Raw genomic sequence first — 20,135 nt, 5'->3', positions numbered from 1 at the left:
ATATTGGTGCTCTTGGGGGCTGGTTCATCTCACATGGATGGTGTAAAGGATTTTTAAAAGGATACCAATTTACTTTGGGTGGTATTGGTTAAAAAGTTGTGGGGGCTCTCAAGGGCTATGTATTATATTTTGACTTGCGCGGATTAGGATGTATAATATTCAAGGGTGGAATTTGGTATGGGTTACTTGATAGGGTAAGCTTGAGATTTTGCGAGAACTAGGGACGTCTAATGGAGGAAGTTTGGGAGTGGCATTGAGAGATTATCGATATAGTTTAACAGCTGAGTTCTCGGGTTTGGGTTTGATTAGCTTTCGGAGGTCTTGATCAAGATTGGTAATTGATACATACCTACATAATGTTTATCTACTAGATCGATCCGGTCACAAATTAAATGGGAGATTATTCAGTTGAGATAGATATATGTGATTCTCTAGCGTAAACAATGTGCATGGATGACTAGGTAGGTAGATGGAGATGTTTCATGTTTCATGTAATATAGTACATAGCTCTATTTGGTAAATACCGTTTTAGCGGAGATTTAACTCGACTTGACGTATTTTCCTTTGAATAGGTAAGATCTTACCTAGTGGATCAAGTGAAAGAAAGTAAAAGTAAAAGCCCAAGCCCAAGCCTCTGAATATTCTAGGGGTATCGTCGCTTAGATGGGGTTTTCTTCTTCTTCTTATTCGGTTAGTATGTTATATCTTTTTGAGTAGGTAGGTAGGTAGATAGGTAGTTATATTTTATTATACTTTTTTTTTTTTTTTTTTTTTTTGGATATTTAGGTGTTTAATTACTTTATGTTGGATTTAGTGGGGTTTGTTATTGAGTATATGGTTTTTTTTATAGATGAAGTATCGAGGTTTTTTGATTGTTTGATTTCGTTTGGTTTGGTTTGTTTTGTTCTTGATGTTTAGTTTTGCTTATTTTGTTTTCTTGATGTTGTGAGGTATATAGATTCTATTTAATAATATAATATTATATGATATTATTGTTTTTATTTTAATTTACAATCTTATCGTTTGATTTCTTTCTTTCCTGGAAGGTCTGCAATTTGGCTCCGCTCTTGTTTGTTTGTTTGTATGTTTTACTCTTGATTTTGAAAGAGCTTGTGTTTTTCTTTGAGGAGAATTGTGTGTCTTATCGTTTTTTGTGTGTTGTTGCTTCTTCTTCTTCGCTTGTTCTCCAACAAGCAAGAAAGTTTTCTCCCTCTCTACTATTCAGTATTACTACCTTCACCCCGCTTGCTTTTACCACCCGTTGCAACCAGTGTCTGGTATATTCTCCCCCGATAAGAAAGAATCTACTACCCCTTTCATATTAGTAACTCGCTCGCTCTCCTTATGTTTGCTCAAAGTTGAGGGGTTGATGTGTCTTTTATGTCTTTGGATTCCATGGTTTTGGTTTTGCTATTTCTTTCCTTTCCTTTTTTTTTTTTTTTTTTTTTTTCCATTTCAGCTGTTATGTTTCTTTTTAGTAGTAAATAGATGAATGTTATTTTTATTCTAGCTCGTCTTTATTATTTTTCAATGCCATCAATTCTTCTATTTTCAACTTCCCCTAACCGATTCTTTTACTATCTTACCTTCCCATCTAGCATATGTCTGTCGTCAACAATAACAACTTCTTACTTCTTCACCTCTAGCGTCTTGGCTCTATCACCTACTTCCATCTTCCTTTTTACGATTCCTGAGATTACCCCGCTTCGAATATAGGTTCTTTTCTTTCTTGTCTCTGAAAGTTTCTTGCTTAATATTACTTTCTCCACACTTCTCGATTTCATTCCAGCCTCTCTATTTCGTGCTTCAATCTTCTCGTTTTTGTATAATCTTGACTCCGCTTCTCTTTTCTCTCCCTCAAGTTATTCCTCCGCATCTTCTCTCATGCAGAGTTGCTGTCATGATGGATTCCTCACCTTATCTCTTATTCCGCGTTTCTATCCATACCGAGGGTATCCTCATCCCTTTTCTTTCTGGGCCCCCTTCCTGATTAAAATCTTTTGGTTTCTCTGACCCCGTATCTTCAACCGCTAATTTCCATTCCTCTACGTATATTGCGTCGAGATCACATTCACTCCGATAGCGAAATCCATGTTCCTCCTCCCAGCAGATATTTGTGGATCGCTTATTCTCTTGGCAATATCCTCATATCCGCAAGCTGAGCTTGTGCTTTACGACATTGATTTCTGACCTTTGAGCACTTCCTAATCCGAAAATTGTAGGCTGCGATCTCGGAGCGAAGATGTTGTTTCTGTTTATTCACAAATACTTCTCTAAGAAGATGTCCTCTGGTTTTCCGTCAAAGGAGATCAAGAAGCATTCAACGTCATTATTTTCAAGTCAATATCCTTAAACCGCGAGGAGGAAGAAGATATCACCATAATTTTGATATTTGTCAGCTCGGTGTACTGCGAGACATGTCATGTTCAAATCATCTCCAACGCAGATTTAAACTTTGCGTCAATCAGACTTCTGATTTGAGAGAAATGAATGATAGCTCCAAGATTCCGTATGCAGTTACAGATTCATGGGTCTATAATATCACGTCATTGCCATGGACTAATTCAGGCGAATCAATTTTTTACCACCAGCATAACTTCATAGATGGGGTTCTTTTCAGTTGTTCGACTTAATATTTTTCTAGTTAAAACCCCACTTTGAGGCCTCTATTTACTTTTTTACATCATCCTGCCATTATCAAATGCCAAGCCAACAACAACTCCATTCTCAGGAGTTAAAGGAATACCACTCCTCTTCCACGAATAACAGCAAAAGTATCACCACCTCTGCACAAATCAACCCCTGTTCCAAGCTCCCGTCCCCCGCTTCCACTCCTATCATGCATAGTCCCCGGACACCACACCACCATGATCTCCCCAAAGCCCTGGAAGCCCTCCCAGGGAGCAAGAACAAACGTGTTGTGGTCGAGAACAGATGGGCCCCCTCCCATTTTCACGTATCGGTATTCTTAACATGCTCTTTTAATTGACGCGTCCAGGTGGATAAGATTTGAATACGCCAATGAAAGGTTTAAGGAGAAGTGCGACCGGGATTCTTAAGCACAGCTCCACGAAAGCATCACCACGTATTTGAAAAGATATTCGGGAATGCATGCTTCAAACTCCTGATTTACCAATCGCATGCTGGATGGATGGGAAGTCTCCACCGCGATGGTGGCCAACCAATTTTTCTTGCGAGCCGCTGAGGAAGAGTCATGTGAAGACTCGTAAAAGTACTCCACTCCCGACAGGGACGCATTTTGGTTTCTTGAAGCCCTTTTTCGATCGAGTGGCGTGTCTCGCCTTGTGTGGGCGGATTGAACGTAGTAATATCTCTCGTTATAGGACTCGAAGGACGGAGATTTTTCGATTATCTTCACAGGTCTTCGACAAAGCTGCCTTAGCCTGGCGCGAGGCTCTCTCAGGGAGTCAGATCCCGAGAAGAAGAGTCGGTTAGGTATAAGGTGCTTGGTTGTTGAAGAGATAACTTCAAGCCAGGTCGTACTCATAACCGCAGCAGATCTCCAGTTCTGGGGAACTTGAGAAGGAAGGGATTCAATACCCATGCTTATTGAGGAGCCAAGATGATAAGAAAGGGAATGGGATGTTATTTAGAATAGCTGCGAAGTTGGAGTGTTTGAACTTGCGGGAAAAAGAACTCGGCGGTTTACTATCATGCTTGGGACGGCCGATAGCAGTCCGACTGTATTGACTTGGCGGTGAGGGTCAAAAACCAAACATGTTCGATATTCTTTCTGCAAACAACAATCAGACGGAGAAAATCCAAGGAAAAAGAAAGAATGACGATGACAGCAGTAGGACTTGTAACGCAGACAAGTCCTACTGCTGTCATCGCCGTTCTTTCTTCTTCCTTGAGTTTTCTACATCTGACTGTGTTCTGTTGTGAGAATAAGAATTCCCGAAAGATTGGTTGATTTGACGCTACCGCGCCCACTTCCTGGAACACTCTTTGGAGTAATGAACGTGTATCCAGTTAGAAGTTCTGTTCGGGCCAGAGGTCAGGTTTGATTTGGTCGCACGTTCTGCTTTGACTTGGCATCAGCATTTCCGAGAAACTACCACCAGCTCCCCTATGTTTCTGCCGGACCAGCAGAGCAAGAAACATATGGCACCTCGCCGGTAGTGGATCTGAGATTTGATTGGTAATATCGTGTCAACTTCCGTCAATCCAAATTTGCCCAATTGATCAGAGAGAGACTTGCAGTTCGCCGTGGTATGATCTAGTTTTACGACATCTCGGTCCCGTTGCGATTCCCTTTTAGAGCGGGAAAGCTCTTATTAGTAACAGCAAAAGTTGCGACATGGTCCGTTGTGACTTTAGGCAAACTTGCTAACTGAACCAAATAGATTATCGTTGCAATGCAGTCGAAGACACCACCGACTGATCGCTCAACCGAGGAGAAAGGAGAGCAGACACATGGGTCCATCATGATCTTGGCCCACTTGCTGGAAAGAGCACACAGACCAGATTTTTGTTCGCAGCGTTCAGTAAACCTCTACTGAGGGCAGAGGCCGCAAAAGATAAAATCTGGTTTCTCTCCAAACACTCTGTGACAATCTGCTTTTGAGAGCGAGAAGGATGGGTTTCTCAAAACTCGATCAGATCATCTTGGTTTTCACTGCTGTGCAGGATACTGATGAGTATCAGCGAGAGACGGACGAGCCACTGAGAAAGATTACGCGCGACGTAGTCTGTTCAAGACTGAGATTAAACGATTGACAGAACTTGAAGTATCTGTTGGGTGCGGTGCGCTCTCGACGTCCCTTGAAAACCCACGGGAAGGAATGGTTGATTAAGCCTAAGGTGCTTGGTTATTGAGGCCATCATTGGTGGTCTGGCCAGCAGATGCTTGTTGCTGGTGTTGGTATCCAGCGCTGTAGGCGCTTCTTTGGACTAGAATGAGCTGATACGGCGAGTTATCTTGATTGGCGTCGACTGCCTCTTTGATGCTTTGCTGGCTTCTTGGGTGGACTTTTGAGACAATCATGAAAATTGACTGATTTTTACATTAGTACAATATCGAGACTTCTCAAGAACACAGAAAATTCATACCTTTCAGGTCTCCTCTCAAAATCTGACATGCACGATACCAAATCAGAGACAGTGCTGTTGGACAGCATTCCCAATACACCTATCAACCAACTTCAGAAACAATTCTTCTCCCTCCAAGTCCCTTGCGAACGACTGTTCCGAAGATGTTAGCAACCACTTCAAAGATATCGGGAATAGCAGTAACAATAACGTACCAACCCAATCCCCTTCACACAGCAGAGATAGCGCCCGCTTATCAACCTCAAGATATGATATCACTCACAAAATCACGTCGAAAGGTGCACGCCCGAGGGCGGCTCGAGGAAACAATGTGTATTACTATAGAAAGCTACCTAAAGAGACAAGATCCTCCGCATATTATGCATTCAGCCTTGAGCTTTGGCATTCTTGAAGTTTGACTTTTCCACGCTTTCTTTGTGCGATGCTTTGGTAAGGATCCGCGGATTTAGGTTTGTCCTCATCTCTCTATTTCTCAACAAATGACACAAAAAGTTAGAAGCCATCTATCGTTCAAACCAATTCACAAACTGTCTTATACACAGGAAAACAAGCATATTCCAACGAGGAAGAGCGAGAAGAATCTGGGTACGATTTTAACGACCCAGATCAACAGCCACATGATAAGTATTGACACGATCAATATTCATTATGTAGCTATCGATCTGGCTCATTAAAGTCATATGCAGCTCCTTCTCGTTCTTCCTCATCCGAATTTGCTCGTTTCTCTCTGTTTATAAGCAAGATTTCTACTTCTGGTAATGTTAGAACTTTGTCCGGTTTTTAACGATCAAATGCGAGTTTTGAGATGAGGTACGCGGAGAATTGGACATACCGCTGAGTTTTCTAACGAAATTTTCTGGGCGTAGTTGGTGTGGCATTGACCGTGCTAATTGCTTTTTTGGAGTCCTCAATCGAAGGCGAGGCTCAGTGCAAAATGTTCGGACCTATCTAAATCAATAAACTGCGACACGAGAAGGGATTGTGATACTTACTTGTCCTCGGCAAAACTTCGTTGCCTTCACCCTTTGCCATCTGCGCCTGGGCGGGAGTTGTCTGGCTAAGTTTGCGCCGCTTTGGAGATGTAAAGGGTAAAGGCCTATCTGATTGTTGGAAATTAAAGTGGCGGCTAGTTCGTTCCATTCCGGCGAGACTCGACCGACGGTCTTGTCACGAATCATCTTGACGTTGCAGCTCATCTTTAGAGCAGACACCACAGAAACCATGCTTTGTTGATATCTTTACTGTCTTTATGCTTGTGGCTACGGCAGGGAAAAGATGGTCCAGAGTTGTTCTGGGATCGTCCCCAGAACAAATGACCCCAGCACAAATATAGTTTAACGTCATTTCGGACCGCAGTCATACCAAGTAATCGCAGATCTCCGAGTAGCGTGGTGATGACCATTGCAATAAGTACGATCGAAGGGGATCCGAGATGGACTTGATAGTCGACTCCAGGAGGGAACACACATGTAGAGGAGTGCATAGCACCTCTGCGGGAGACACACACTTATGGTGGAGTGCATATCTCCCCGTCCCTCCTGAAGTTGACTATTGGCATGAAGCCACAAGAGGGAAGCAAAAGCAGGAGCAGGAGCAGGAACAACTTAGGCTTGCTGCTGTTGGAAGACAAGGGAGGCAATCCCCTGCCCTTGTCTTGTAACAAGTTGCCCAGCTCACTCTGCTGTGCCTGGGACCACGACACAGCAGCCCGTTTGAAAAGGTATTCGGAAACGGTCGTCCTTGACTGGGGACTGATAGCATCGCAGGTTGCTAGGCTGGAGAGGCACGGACAGAACAACCATGCATCTGGTTAATAGCTATTTCAATAGCGTGGCCCAGTTACTGGAAAGAGGAGAGTTTTCTCCACTTAGTTGGAGCAGTTGGAGCGGCAAGCAGCATATCCCTGCATTTGGTTGATGCTGCTTGCCGACTCCGCAGAGTAAATGCTTCATCAGATCACCAAAAGAATGACCATTGAGTGTGGTGATACCCACCCAGCAAGGTTAGACATGGACCAGTTGCTGGAAAGAAAGAGGAAACAACCTTGTTTTTGGGTGTTGCTGTACTAATGCGCAGAGGTCTGTTGCCGCAGTATACGCCCTGCATCTCAGTCAGAGCACGCTGTTGGTCTCCTTCCTCGGCGAAGAGGAAGGAGCAGCGGCCATGACATTCCAGAGATGGGGTCAAGGACCAACAGTAACGAATCTGTGATTTGCCAGTTGATCCTGAGAACATCATAAATGCTCATGTATGCCATGATGCTTTTGCAAGGTTGGAAGCAGGTATAGACACGAAAGATGTAACATGAATCTCTGCAAATTCCTTTAGACGGGAAGGACGCGTAAGATGGTGGGTACCGCTGGCATGCAGGTGTTGGAAGTGTGGAGACAACGTAGTGAATGTTTTGCTGTCGGCACTTGTTCTTCTTCCCTTCCTGGAAAGTCATTGAGATGACCACCACCACTTGTAAAATCTCAGCCTTGTCCATCAAAGAGCAAGTAGGCCCGAAAGACCTGACTTTGCTATGACGAGCAAGAGGATGAAGATCGAAGACTTCAAAGGTAGGAGAAGTTTCGATAACAAACAGCGAAGAATGCATCATGGACACCGTGCACTGTGATTGCAGGTGCTGTCTAGGTCCATGATAGAATATTGTCTTCGAAGTTCGGGGTCCTGAGGACCTGCAAGGTAGGTCTTGACAAGAGCAGACGGACCATAAGCCGAAGCCTTATCGATGTGGTCCGCGTGTCAGGTGAAAAATTGGTGAAAAACTGTAAGTGACATTAGCAATTGTGACAAGGCACAACATGACGGAAGAACTTACCAAGTTTCAGTATTCTGCAGACTTCACAGACCAGCAGCTCGCAACCACAACAAAAATCTCATTCTGACCATACGATCTATTGTAAGTCATGTCAGGAGCTAGCAAAATGATGGAACATGAATAGGAATAAGTACCACATTGTGATGTCTTGCGAGCAGCAAGAACATCGAAGTGATTGAATGAATTGGAGATGTTTCTGCGAGTTGTATTAGCAGCTGCCATAAGAAATAACTTGAAGGGACATTTACCACGATCTGAGGTCTTACAAGCATGACCGGCCAGCGGCTATCGTCATGAGCAACAGATTATCGTTCTATGAGGAGGAAAGTGACCTAGGATATACTTGCCGGCATTAGTGCCTGTTATTTAGCTGAAGATTGAAGGAAGAACTTACCAAGCTTTGTGTTTGCCAGATCGCCAGCAGTAGCAGCGGAAGGTCGATTGGCATGAAAGACTGGGGATTTTCAAGGATTTTTTTGCTTCTTGGTGACTCTCTCGATGTCCTGGGTGTTCTGATTGATAATCTTCTCAAGGTTAGTAAGTGTTATATAAGTTGAGTAAGGTTTAGTGTGTCTTGAGCAGAAAGGGAGAAGGTAAAGAATCAGCACAGCAGCAAATCTGATAACAGATGTATTTCAGTTGACAGCAAAAGACTGGCACTGACAACGGCAACAAACAGTTGCTCATCTGGTAATTAGAAATAGGGAAGAAGGATCTTGTGAGGGAAAGGGTTGAGGTGAATGTACAAAAAAGCAGCTCAATCAGCTTTCTGTTGAGGAACTTAGACAAAAGACTTACAACTCAACCACAACAAGGAGAACAGAATCTCTTTGCAGTTGGGAAGTAGGTCAAAGGAGAAGGGAATGATGGAAGATTAAAAGAAATACTTACAGCTAACGGTCTTGTTCTTGGGTTTGGCTACTTTGCAATCTTGTTGTCGCAGATCTGTATGGTCTTTGCAACTTCTTAGATAGCAAGCATTTCTTGGAACAAAAGGTAAGACTTCAAAGAATACAGGTATTAACTTATAAGTGTTACTGGCAAGATAGACAGAGTTGATGATTTGTTTAAAGAAGTTTGTCAAAAAAGTTGTTCGATTTCTACTGACAATTACAAGTTCGGAGTAGAGATATTACAGCAGGCTAAGCAACAAGATCACGTCTTTGTTATTGTTCTTGAAACACTTGGAAAACTCTGCTCGGGTAATACCCCAATCAACATCTCGAGAAGGTCAAATTTAATAATAATATTGAATATTGATTGTGCAATATATTGCTCGGATCCCTGTCTGTCTATGCCTGAGGCGGAGAGTCTAGACTCGCTTTTGGTCGGGTAATTCTGCTAGAAGAGCAGTCAAGTTTCATAAGGCTGAGTAGACCATGAGCAGATCATGAGGAACTAGAAAAGGAAATATCTTGACCCCCAGAAGTCCCATCCATCCAGGAAATATTGGAAAAGAAAGGTCAAAAACTACTTATTCTTTGTATATAAAAAGATACTTAAGATAAGTTGGAAATTGTTTTGTGAAAATATTGATGGCTGCTTGAGGACTGAGGGAGGGAAAATATTCCGATGCCGGGTACTTCCATTGTTTACTACCATCCGAACTCGACCCAGGCTAAGATGAAAATATGGGTAACAAGTCGCATTGACCCTGGGTACTTTCAACATTGAACTTCAATCCTGTACGGATATCTCCTCAACTAATCGCTTTCGTCCTAATCTCATTTGGTCAATCGTTCTATATCTTCCCATACCGAGCCAGTCAATCATCTACCCACGCAAGATAGCCTTTCCTCTCATACCGAATTTCATCTCAGCTCCCCAGCTTTAGACTCTCTGCCGAAACGTCAATCACTTACCATATACCTGCGACAATCTCAAAGTCTATCCTGCTAAGGCGACCGCGCCAATGGCGCCTCAGAGACCAATTGAACGGAAATCTTCACTTGCAAAACGCTCTCAAATAAGGCACTCTGGCTACGGAAGAGGTGCTTTTGGAGCCAGCCCTTTGAACCCAAGATCGAGGGCTTCAAACAAAGAGACAAATGAAGATAGAATCGAAAATATTTCTGAGGCGAATTCGTCAACAACTACGATTGCTTCAACAATCAAAGCGCTTTCTTTGAAGTCAACGCGCTCGAAAGCATCCACAGTCGTTTCATTTGGATCTTCCTCAGTCTCTGGTACCGCAATCGAAGGGTCTCCTGGGCCAACCCGAGAGGAAAAGGCAGCACGAAAAAAAGCAGTGAAAGCAGCGCGGAAAGAAAACAAAAATGCCGATCCAAATTTCGCGTACCTTCCCAAAGGTTTAAACAACAAGATCCGAAATAAGGATCCCTTGCAGGCCAAGATCAGAAGACTGTTCAAACCTAAGAAGAAAAATCTCCACAAACCAATCGATCGAAGTCAACCAGTTGCAACTCCGAAACTCCGTTATAGAACCGATCAGCCCACACCAGCACCAGAGAGGTATGTTCCACCAATTGCGCCGGCAAGGAAGCTGGATGCAAAAATTGAGCTGGACAAGACGGGGGCATGCTTGGGCGGCGAGTTTCAGGTCCTCACAATAACACAAGAGGAACGTGACAAGCACGTCGAACAGGCGCAATTCCAGCATGAGCTTAGAAAGGCGACCGAACAGAGACTACGGCTAGAAGGCAGGGAACAGGTGAATGATCCAAAGATTGGCCGAGCGCCCCCAATAGCCCGTCGAGCGCTCATTGAGCCTGCGCTTTCAAAGCAAACCAGGAGGAACAGATCTGAATTGATGCCCATTGGCGTTAATGAACCTCCCACTCTTACTGAGAATGTTCCTCCAGAAATTCTACCAGCGAAACAGACGCAGGCGTACATACAGAACGATCATTTGGGGGAATTTACGCAGAATCCCCATCAACTGAATGATAGCGCCCAAACTTCATTGGAGAATTTGACGGGGCAAACTACACCGTGCTCATCAACAGAGGTCTTGCCGTACAAAACTCGTCACCGAAGCAATCTCAGCTCCTCTAAAAGGCCACATCGAAAGCAATCGGTAACATTTAATGAGTCCGTTACACAATTTACCATTCCAGAAACAGATTATGATACGTCAGACATTACAGAGATAGCCAGCGACGAGACTATTCGCAATGTCGCCTTGACTGGAACTGTTGCTGATCATAATCAACCATCAGAGGCACAGGTTGATCTAACAAAATCATGGAGCTCGGCTGGAAATAACTCGGGGAAAAAATCCAAAAGATCGGGTATTCATACTGAAGATGAGCTCCAAGCGATGCTTATTGCCGGTTTGAGAGAGGAAGGAAATCCGGACCTCAGAGAGAAAGGTGTTGCACCGCAAGGCAATTGTACCATCTCACAGAGAGGTGGTACCCGGGCAATTGAAAGCTCTAGAAACATTGTTCAAGTCCATTCCGATATTTCAGAAACATTGGACGATACATCCAAAGCTCTTAGAGAAGATAGCGTAAAGAAGGAAATCTTGGGTGTTCGAAATTCGCGTGTGAAGAATTTCCTTAAACACGCTAGCTCAACTCCCGAATTTCGTCCTGCCTCTTATGATACAATCACAAATTTCCTACTTGCTTCGAATGCGCCGGCGCCGCCAATTCCCACGAAGTCACCATTGAGAAAGTTATCTCAGCCAAATTTGCTTCCTGCCATTAATACGTTAAATGCGTCGAATTCACACGATTTCATTGTATATAATCAATCACCATTTGCCAAATATCGCATTGAGTTAAAGCAACTGACCGAGGCGCATGAGGAGAAGATGGAGTTCTTGAAGAAGAAGAAACAAGAACATCGCAAGAAATATGGTGATCTCAAAGTAAGTTTGACGTTGACATTTGCAGATGAAACTAAAATATAGCCGCCGCTGCTGACTAACAATGTCTCACTTGCAGAATCAGGATGATCCTGGCGAATCCACAGCGAAGCCACAGTCCAAATTAAGATCCAGAATCTCTAACCTGTTCAAATCGTTAGAAAAGTTAGCAGGAGCAACTGAGGAGGAAGGAATTCTTGATAACGTTGTTACATCTTTTGTAAGTTTTCGTTCGATTCTTTGGGAGTTCAAGCCCTTGTTGATTTATCCTTCAAACCAATTCTTCTGGCTCCCTGCACTATCCATTGTCTGGGAATCATCTTGCATGCTCAAAGGGGCCCAGTACAACAGGTTAGCAGCTCAACAATTACTGACTTTATTTGTTCATAGGAGGATCCAGGTGAAGATTGGGTTTATGATCCCTTGGGTTTAATTGCCGGTCAATACATTGCTCCCCTCGATTATCATCGTTGCGGGTACAATACACCAGGTTTCAATCATACGTTAAGGGAGGAACAAGAAGATCATACTGAGACGGGTGCATTGTCAATTACTCCTGATCAGGTTACGCCACAGGAGGAGCACAACCCCGATCTTGTAACAAGCACAAGCGGCGGCTATACTTCGGATTCAAGGTCTGAGAGTGAGGATACACCAAAGGCCGACGGTGAAAAGTCAACCTCAAAACCATACTGCGAGGCTCTTACCCCTTTGCAAAACATTGATTACGAGTACAGTTATACTGAACCAACGCCTGAATTCCTTGCTACCGAGTCTGACGAGGCTGCGGAAAAGCGTAGGCAGAGGGAAATTGAAGCATCGGTGCGAGCCAACAAAGCGGTCTTGCTAGCACATGAAGCTGCACTACGAGATTTTGATAACTCTCCACTTGCAGCTGGATTCCATAGTACAAGAAACTCCAGCAGCGGAAGTAGTACAACGGACGACGCGACACACGGTGCAAATACTTCTTCTCACGTGACTACGAACGCACCGCCGGTTACTCAAGAAGAACGTCGCTCAAATTTACCAAAATTTCAAAGAAAAGAATTCACAGCTTCGGAAGGTGCGAAGAAACCTGAATTCCAAGAGCCAACTTATTTGCTTTCTCGCGGTTACTCAAGCGAATCCTCAACGCAGGAACCGGAGGATTTACTTCCGACAGCGAGAACTTTACAACAACCCCCACAAACAACCACCGGCCCCTCTTTACGAAATAATCATTTCGGCGGTGCTTCTGAACTGCGCGAATCTCGCGGTTCTTTTGGGTTCAAGAGTCAAAATTCGTCCACACGCAGTCCTCACATTTCAAAAACTACAGAAACACTGAAATCTAGTGAAACTACCCGACGCTCAAGCAAACAATTCACTACCCCTCAACAAGCTGAGCCTGTACTAGATCGTCATTCACGACGTGTCTCATCGACTTCTTCTATTAGTAGGCAATATTTTAGGGAAGAATCCGACAAGTGGATCAATTCTGATACGCTCGCTGAAAACGCTGCCGAAGATAGTGATCTGGAGGATACTTATCGTGCTTACTTCCAAAGCTCAAGGCCTGAGATATTTTCTCAAGATCTCACATTTACAGACGACGCTCAAGCTGCTGCTAACCTCGAGCGGGCACAAGCACGCAGGGAAGAGCGAAGGGAAGCTCGTAAAGCTCTTCAAGAATCTTTAGCTCATACAGCTCAATCTGAAGAGGATCAAAAGAGAAAGTCAGAGAAGGAAGCAGAAAATCAAGCCAATTTTGAGCGTTCGCTCACGCTTCGTCGACCAGATCATAATCCAGTCGGTACCGCTCGTCTCAGATACTTGCTCTTGAGTGGCAGAGATCGAAACAGTCTTGAAGAGCAAGAATTTGTAACCCTTTGCGCGACGCGCTATCCAGACGGTAATCTTCGTCAAGAACCGAGATCAGAAGAAGTTCAAGCTGCAGAGTCTGAACTCCCTATTCCGCGTTTATCACTTAATCGTCGTCCAGACTATATTTCCGACGTTACCACTTCTAATCTTTCAACATTTGGTACTTTTAGACAACTGCAAGCTCCTGCTTCAATCAATCCTGTCAAGAAATTGCACACTCTCGCTGCATCTGACTCTGTTGAACACGATAAATTGCGCGTGGATAGACTTCAAAGTGATCGCAACATCTCCACCGGCTCTCCAGTTTCCAGAGGCGCCAGTAACTTTGGTTTCAATTCGCCTATCAACGCTCCCAAACAAGATTTGACATCTCAAGCAACTCAGGTGGCTTATCGCTCCCAGATACCTCAACCTAGAAGTCTTCAGAAAGAGTTCCAAACACCGTCTCCTTCGTCACAAAGCTATAGAGCTCAATCGCCTCTTTCTGTATTAAACCCGCCGCAGAACTGGTCGCGAGACAATTCATCCGCCACCCAAGAACCGCTTACAAACTCGCGTCCTGGACAGATTTCCTCCTCTTCCCGTCAAACAACTTCTACACCACGCGATTTGCCAAAGACTTCAGTCGTAAGAAAAAATTCAGCTTTTATCCTACGTAATAGCTCCCAAATATCTGCAGACAGACAAGGAAACTCTTCTGCATCTCGTCTTCCAGTTTCAGGAACAAACGTTGCACCTGGAAATCCAAATATACCTCCTTCGCAGCTTTCTTTTTTAGACGTTAGCCTCGTAGCTTTAGGAGCCCATTTTGCCGAAATGGACAAGCTCCAAGTCAGAAACTCCGAACCAGTTTCGGTCAAGACAAAAGCTATCGAGGATGCACGGCTCATGCAAGCTTCAGTTATTGAAGCAGCAACTAAATCAGGAAAGGAACCACCAAAATATGCGTTGATAGAATTAATCGGAAAGGGAAGTTTTGGACGTGTTTATAAAGGGTATGATATTTTTTCGTTCCTGGTTGCTTGATCAATATGCTAATACACCGAATAGAAAGGACATGGTATCAGCTGCTATTGTGGCTGTGAAGATCATCGACATTGAGGAGAGCGATACGATCAACCCAAAGAATGCCAATTCTTATGCCGAATTCTTGAAAGAAATTACCGCTCTAAAGACTCTGAGTGAAAACAAAGCTCGGAATATCAATCACGTCATCGAAGCATTACCAGTTGGACAAGCCATGTGGATGATTACTGAATACTGTGGTGGAGGAAGTGTTGCTACTCTTATGAAGCCTACTGCTCCTGGAGGTTTACAAGAAAAATGGATCATACCGATACTTCGCGAGGTCGCCGAGGCTATCAAATGGGTACACGAGGCTGGCATCATACATCGAGATATCAAGTGTGCCAATGTTCTTATTACTGAAGAAGGTGAAGTTCAACTTTGCGACTTTGGCGTTGCTGGAACCATGGAAACAAAGGTTGACAAGAGATCTACCGTCATTGGCACACCGCATTGGATGGCACCAGAATTATTTGACGCCGTCCCCAGCTATGGTAAAGAAGTTGATATATGGGCTTTCGGCTGCATGGCTTATGAGATCTCCACTGGTCTTCCGCCTAATGCCATGAGTCGACTTCCATTCGATCGACTTGGCTCTCTTATTAAACAGCATGCTCCACGACTTGAAGGAGGTGATTATTCTGACGAACTAAGAGACCTCGTTGCCTTCTGCTTGGAAGAGTTCCCAAGTGAACGTCCTTCCATTGACCGAGTTCAGAATCATCATTACATTCTCAACACTAGTTCAAAATATCCAATGTCCTCACTTTCTCATCTTGTCAGGGCATTCAAGTTGTGGGAAGATCATGGGGGAAGCAGGAAATCTCTATTCATGTTAGGTGGAGCGCAAGCACCATCAGAGTTTTCCTCAACGGCATTGTCCGATGATGAGTGGAACTTTAGTACAACTGCTGCATTCGAACAAGAAGTTAGACGCAAATCAACAGCTCAAGATGTTTACGATGTGTATGGCTCAGGTGTTGAGTTTGATCCTGGCTTCCCTCAAGAGACTGCCCGTCCGCCACCTCAAAAAGGACGACGCCGTCCCCCACCAGAGGCCCTAGCACCATCTCGTGGTCCCTTAGAAAAGATCTTTGATCCAAACACACTAACAAGCTATGAGGATAATGTTCGCAATCATTATGGCCGGCCGTACCTTCCACCAACTTCAGAATTACCACCTGTTCCATCTCGTTCTGACTTGCCTCTACGTGATGATACAGCGCAAACATCGATCAGGGATACTATGATTGATCTTGGAGGGCATGATGCCGAAACAGGTATATCTGTGTTCCCGGATATGGATACTATCAAAGCAGGAAGACGTGTACGAGAGGAACCCGATGAAGATTATATGACCACATTGCCCGATTTCAGTCGACCAGCACTTAGCGATCCAGCTGATATAAATCCGAATCGACGTACGCGAGAATGGAAATTTCCAGCAATGGTACCGCCGGCGTCAGCAGATCCAGAAGTATCTAGGTTTCCCCCTTCAACTTATGAAGTTCCAAAACCAGCATTCACTCCAGGCATCGGTGGTCGTCCTGGTTTGATTCATCATCCAACCGAGCCTCTAGGTGGATTCAGTGGTGGACTTCCACCTGCAGAAGTCCACAGTGGGATGCCTCGTTTATCCTTCCGCGAATCTCTCATCGATCTAGATATGAGCATGCCGGACCCAGTACCAGCTTTCAATCCTGATTTTGGTCGACCATCGACAGCAGATTCTGATGCTATTTCCATTCTAAGCGATTCTGGACAAGCATTGACGTCTTCTACAGTCAATCCATTTGAACTCGAACGTCATGCTTCACTTTATCAACCTACCCCTCATTCTCGTGAACCTTCTCTTTATACTCCTTCTCACTCCCGCGAACCCTCTTTATTTGTGCCTTCCCACGAGCGCGAGCCTTCTCTTTACGCCCCATCTCACGAGCGCGAGCCTTCTCTTTACGCCCCATCTCACGAGCGCGAGCCTTCTCTTTACGCCCCATCTCACGAGCGTGAGCCTTCTATCTATGCCACATCTCATGAGCGCGAACCTTCTATCTACGTTACAGAAGAAATGGGCACATTCTCAGCTTCTGCTACGCCTCCTCGTCCGGAAAGTACATCACGTTCACTTCGCGCAGATCGTCCACCTCGTCTTCGTACTGGTAATGCTCTTCGCGACATTGCCGATATATCAGACTTTTCGGATTCAGCTGCTGAGAGTACTATGGGTTACAACACAGATGCCAATGATACAGACTCAGACTACGCAACCGCTTCGACCCAACCAGCTCCAACGTCTGCTCCTTCGCGCGATCCAAATGCTACATATACCATGGCACATTTCCCAAATCTACCCAATGCTCCTTCAGTTCGTGCTTTGACAGGCGAAGCAGCGCATGAAGAAATGGCTTTCGAAATGTCAAGAATGTTACGTGGTTTGACTGGACAACTCGAAGCTTTTCGCGATGTTTATGGTTCTGAAGATCTGGCTCGGAGATCTAACCAGAGACGTGAACGAAGAGATAATGGGGAAAATGGTGTTTAGGTTTCCGTTCTATTTCACAAAATACCAGGAAATGTTTGTATAATATGTAGGATGGGCATACCCTCCAATTCTTTATTGCATAGTATGAAAAATCGGCATGTCTCTTGTGGACTGATGCTGAGCTACTTTTGTTTTTTGTCATTTTGTCATTTTCATTTTCTGTTCACTAAAAGGCGCACCCATCAACTGTTACTGGGAGGATTTGAGTTTCTATCACACGACAAGGATTAAAAAGACACAGAGATGCATTCGATGCATTTCATGATTTGACATACCAAATGATAAGATACCTTAAGCATGGTGCGAATACTCAAAATTGGTGCTGGACAGAAGAAAAATTCTGATGGACTACTTTCTTAAAAAGAAACTCGAGAAATGAAGGATACGGATAGATAGTCACTAAAATAAAATAAAACATTAAAAAAATGCTACCATTGTGATTGTGACGCGAATCCTGGTTTAGAACCTTTAGATTAATGGTTTAGTAAAGTGGTCGTTATTGAACACAATGTGAGCTCTTCATATTCTCTGGTTTTCTGTGTCTGTATTCATATCCAACCCAGTTTCGCCGCAAATGTTAGAAAACTCCAGCATCTTCCAGGCCCGCATCTATAACATCCTCGACCGTTTTTAAGAACGCAATCCATCCACTCCATGCATCATCCACGCACTACCCAGTCTGAAATTTTCTCCCTTCCCCTCATTCCTATCTCACACCCCTCTCCCTCATTCTTTCTCTCATATCTGTTCTGCTCCCCGAATTTCCATCCTCCGCCCTATTGTTCCGCAGAAAAGTACCCAGTTCACTAATCATCCCTGGTAATCTACTCTGACCCAATATTCTCCCACGATATCCATAACCGTTTGAATCTTCACCTGTTGTACCTCTCCAGGATTGTGAGATGTGGAGTTTTTGGTTCTGGGGGTTTAAATTGGAGTGAGAGGAAGAAGGGGGATAATGAGGAGCAAGGCGCGAGCCGGTGAAAAAAATGAAAAGTATTGTGTGGCCCGGTGTCTGGAATTGTTAACACATCAACATCTCCAACAGGTCTAGGGATCCAAGCCATCGGGATCCATTCCTCTTCTCTGGGGGTGAAGTTCTGTCGTCGCTCGCTCCATATGTTTTCGGGGTGCTCGATTGCGTTTTTATCTTCTGCTGTTTCGGTCTCGATCTCATACGCCCATTCTGTACTCTTGATGTCCTCGACTCCACAAATGCGGATTATTTTCCATGTGTTTGGAACTTCCGGAGATGAAAGATGATAAGATGTCAGAGAGAATGGAAAATGGAGGAAAAAACGACAGGGCAGGAGGTGGAGGATAGAATGAGCAGAAGGTAGGCAGGTATGGAGGATATGGTGCAGATTATATTGATGGAATCGATGGAAGTAGCTTTGACTCAGACAATCTCTCTACTACTTCGCTCCTCTCGTCCTCTTTCTTCAGAGAACTCATAATCACAAGCACACCCTTCCCAGCAGGAACAGTATCATGAAGATCTGGGTCTTCGCAGAAAGGACACCGAAACGGGAGTTTGAGGTGTAATTTTTGTGGAGAAAGCAGGGAACGCGTATGAGTTGTGAGAGGCAGGTATATAAGAGGATTCGATAGGACGGGACCGTGGGCTATGTGGTGACAGCTGTGTGTGTATGTGTTTTGGATATCCATGGTTGTGCTCTGGAGTATTGATTTTGTTTTGGGGGTGTATGTGTTATGATGAAATGGCGAGATATCAAGGGCTTTCTTATGATTAGAGGATATTAGAGACTGCGAGGGTGGCTTGTTAAGAGCTCTGATGTCTGTTGGTAAGAGATTTGGGGGAGTTCGAGTACATAGGTCATACTCATTTGTGCCCTATATATATACAACTGGATATTTTTTCGAACTCCTAATAAATGGTGATTATAAGTGGGATTTGTCTAGGATGTGTAGATGATAAATTCATTTTGACTGAATGATTCACGAGTCAAAAGATAGGGTATATTCACCGCGTATTCTTTGAATGCTGCAGATTAGCTGTGAGAACATTGCAACTGTTTTCAATTATGAAACGCAATCAAGAATTAACTTTTCGAGAACCAACCTGAAGATCATAGTCATCAAACCCATGAGCGTCCGTTTACTTTATAGAGATGAGAGGAAAGAAGGCTGCTGGGTCGATTTAGATGGAGGGTTCTTGGACACGATGGTATAGGATAGTTGAGTTGGTCAAGATGGATGCTGATGGATCAATCGTATATATCTCACGGAAAGATGTGGTAAGTGATAGCAGCTAGAAACAATGTAACTAGCATTAACTAGGTAAGGAACTGCAGGGGTACGAGATATGCAACAAATTTTATTATCATTTAGTTTCGCTTTTAGTCAAGCATTAAGAAGGTGCCATTGCGTAGGTGCTAAGATCAACCAAGAACATACCAAAATCACCCAAAAAACTTACAGGGGGCTTGAGATGTGCAACAAATATCAATAAAGTGTGCGCCAAGAAGAGATCAACACTAAATTCAGCCGACTGATAAAGACTTTCTGATTGAAAGAACTAGAAATAATACAAAGTTTCTGCGGTTTGTAATAAAATTGATATACTTCATATTTAAAGGGGTTAAAATCATTGATCTAAGCTGTATAAGAGTGCGCCAACGTGCCATTAATTCAGCATCTACCGCGCAGTATGAACTGCCGTTTATCTTGATCTAACATCAATAAAAGGGTGTCTAAAATCATGTTGGCAGGAAATTTCGATATCACATTTAATGAGATGTAGTAAGCAAGCAATGAGTCGCGATGACACCAGAATTGCTCTACCTCTCTCTTGGCACTGACTGAACAATTCTTCGCTAATAATCACCCCTTTCTTTCCTCTCATACAACACATACTGTAACTTGTCATTGTAAGCAAAAGAATCACCTCCGAAAACAAAAAGTTGTTGCGG

The 20,135-nt window shown here is 43.9% G+C and overlaps 4 protein-coding genes across 4 annotated transcripts; 1 reads left to right on the top strand and 3 right to left on the bottom strand.

Annotated features, from left to right (window-relative positions):
• Positions 1-3,055: 3,055 nt before the first annotated feature.
• Positions 3,056-3,565, bottom strand: EAF02_009321 (uncharacterized protein; the record flags this gene model as incomplete). The annotated part of the gene is made up of 1 exon (XM_038905369.1): positions 3,056-3,565. The coding sequence occupies one exon, from the start codon at positions 3,563-3,565 to the stop codon at positions 3,056-3,058; it is 510 nt and encodes a 169-aa protein (XP_038754822.1).
• Positions 3,566-4,448: 883 nt separating this feature from the next.
• EAF02_009320 (uncharacterized protein) lies at positions 4,449-6,511 on the bottom strand. The gene is made up of 4 exons (XM_038905368.1): positions 6,066-6,511; positions 5,906-6,017; positions 5,165-5,205; positions 4,449-5,017 (listed from the first exon to the last, which is right to left on the bottom strand). Exons 1-4 carry the CDS (start codon positions 6,294-6,296, stop codon positions 4,820-4,822), a joined length of 582 nt encoding a protein of 193 aa, XP_038754821.1. The 5' UTR covers positions 6,297-6,511; the 3' UTR covers positions 4,449-4,819.
• A 1,392-nt stretch (positions 6,512-7,903) lies between these two features.
• EAF02_009319 (uncharacterized protein) lies at positions 7,904-8,345 on the bottom strand (the record flags this gene model as incomplete). The annotated part of the gene is made up of 2 exons (XM_038905367.1): positions 7,904-8,182; positions 8,292-8,345. 2 exons carry the CDS (start codon positions 8,343-8,345, stop codon positions 7,904-7,906), a joined length of 333 nt encoding a protein of 110 aa, XP_038754820.1.
• Positions 8,346-9,809: 1,464 nt separating this feature from the next.
• On the top strand, positions 9,810-17,202 carry EAF02_009318 (uncharacterized protein; the record flags this gene model as incomplete). The annotated part of the gene is made up of 4 exons (XM_038905366.1): positions 9,810-11,732; positions 11,809-11,949; positions 12,120-14,590; positions 14,646-17,202. The coding sequence occupies 4 exons, from the start codon at positions 9,810-9,812 to the stop codon at positions 17,200-17,202; spliced, it is 7,092 nt and encodes a 2,363-aa protein (XP_038754819.1).
• Positions 17,203-20,135: the final 2,933 nt, after the last annotated feature.

This window comes from Botrytis sinoallii (assembly GCF_014898435.1).
Source record: "Botrytis sinoallii strain Bc 23 chromosome Unknown BSIN_019, whole genome shotgun sequence".
NCBI lineage: Eukaryota > Fungi > Ascomycota > Leotiomycetes > Helotiales > Sclerotiniaceae > Botrytis > Botrytis sinoallii.
This window is presented reverse-complemented; position numbering and strand designations above follow the sequence as displayed.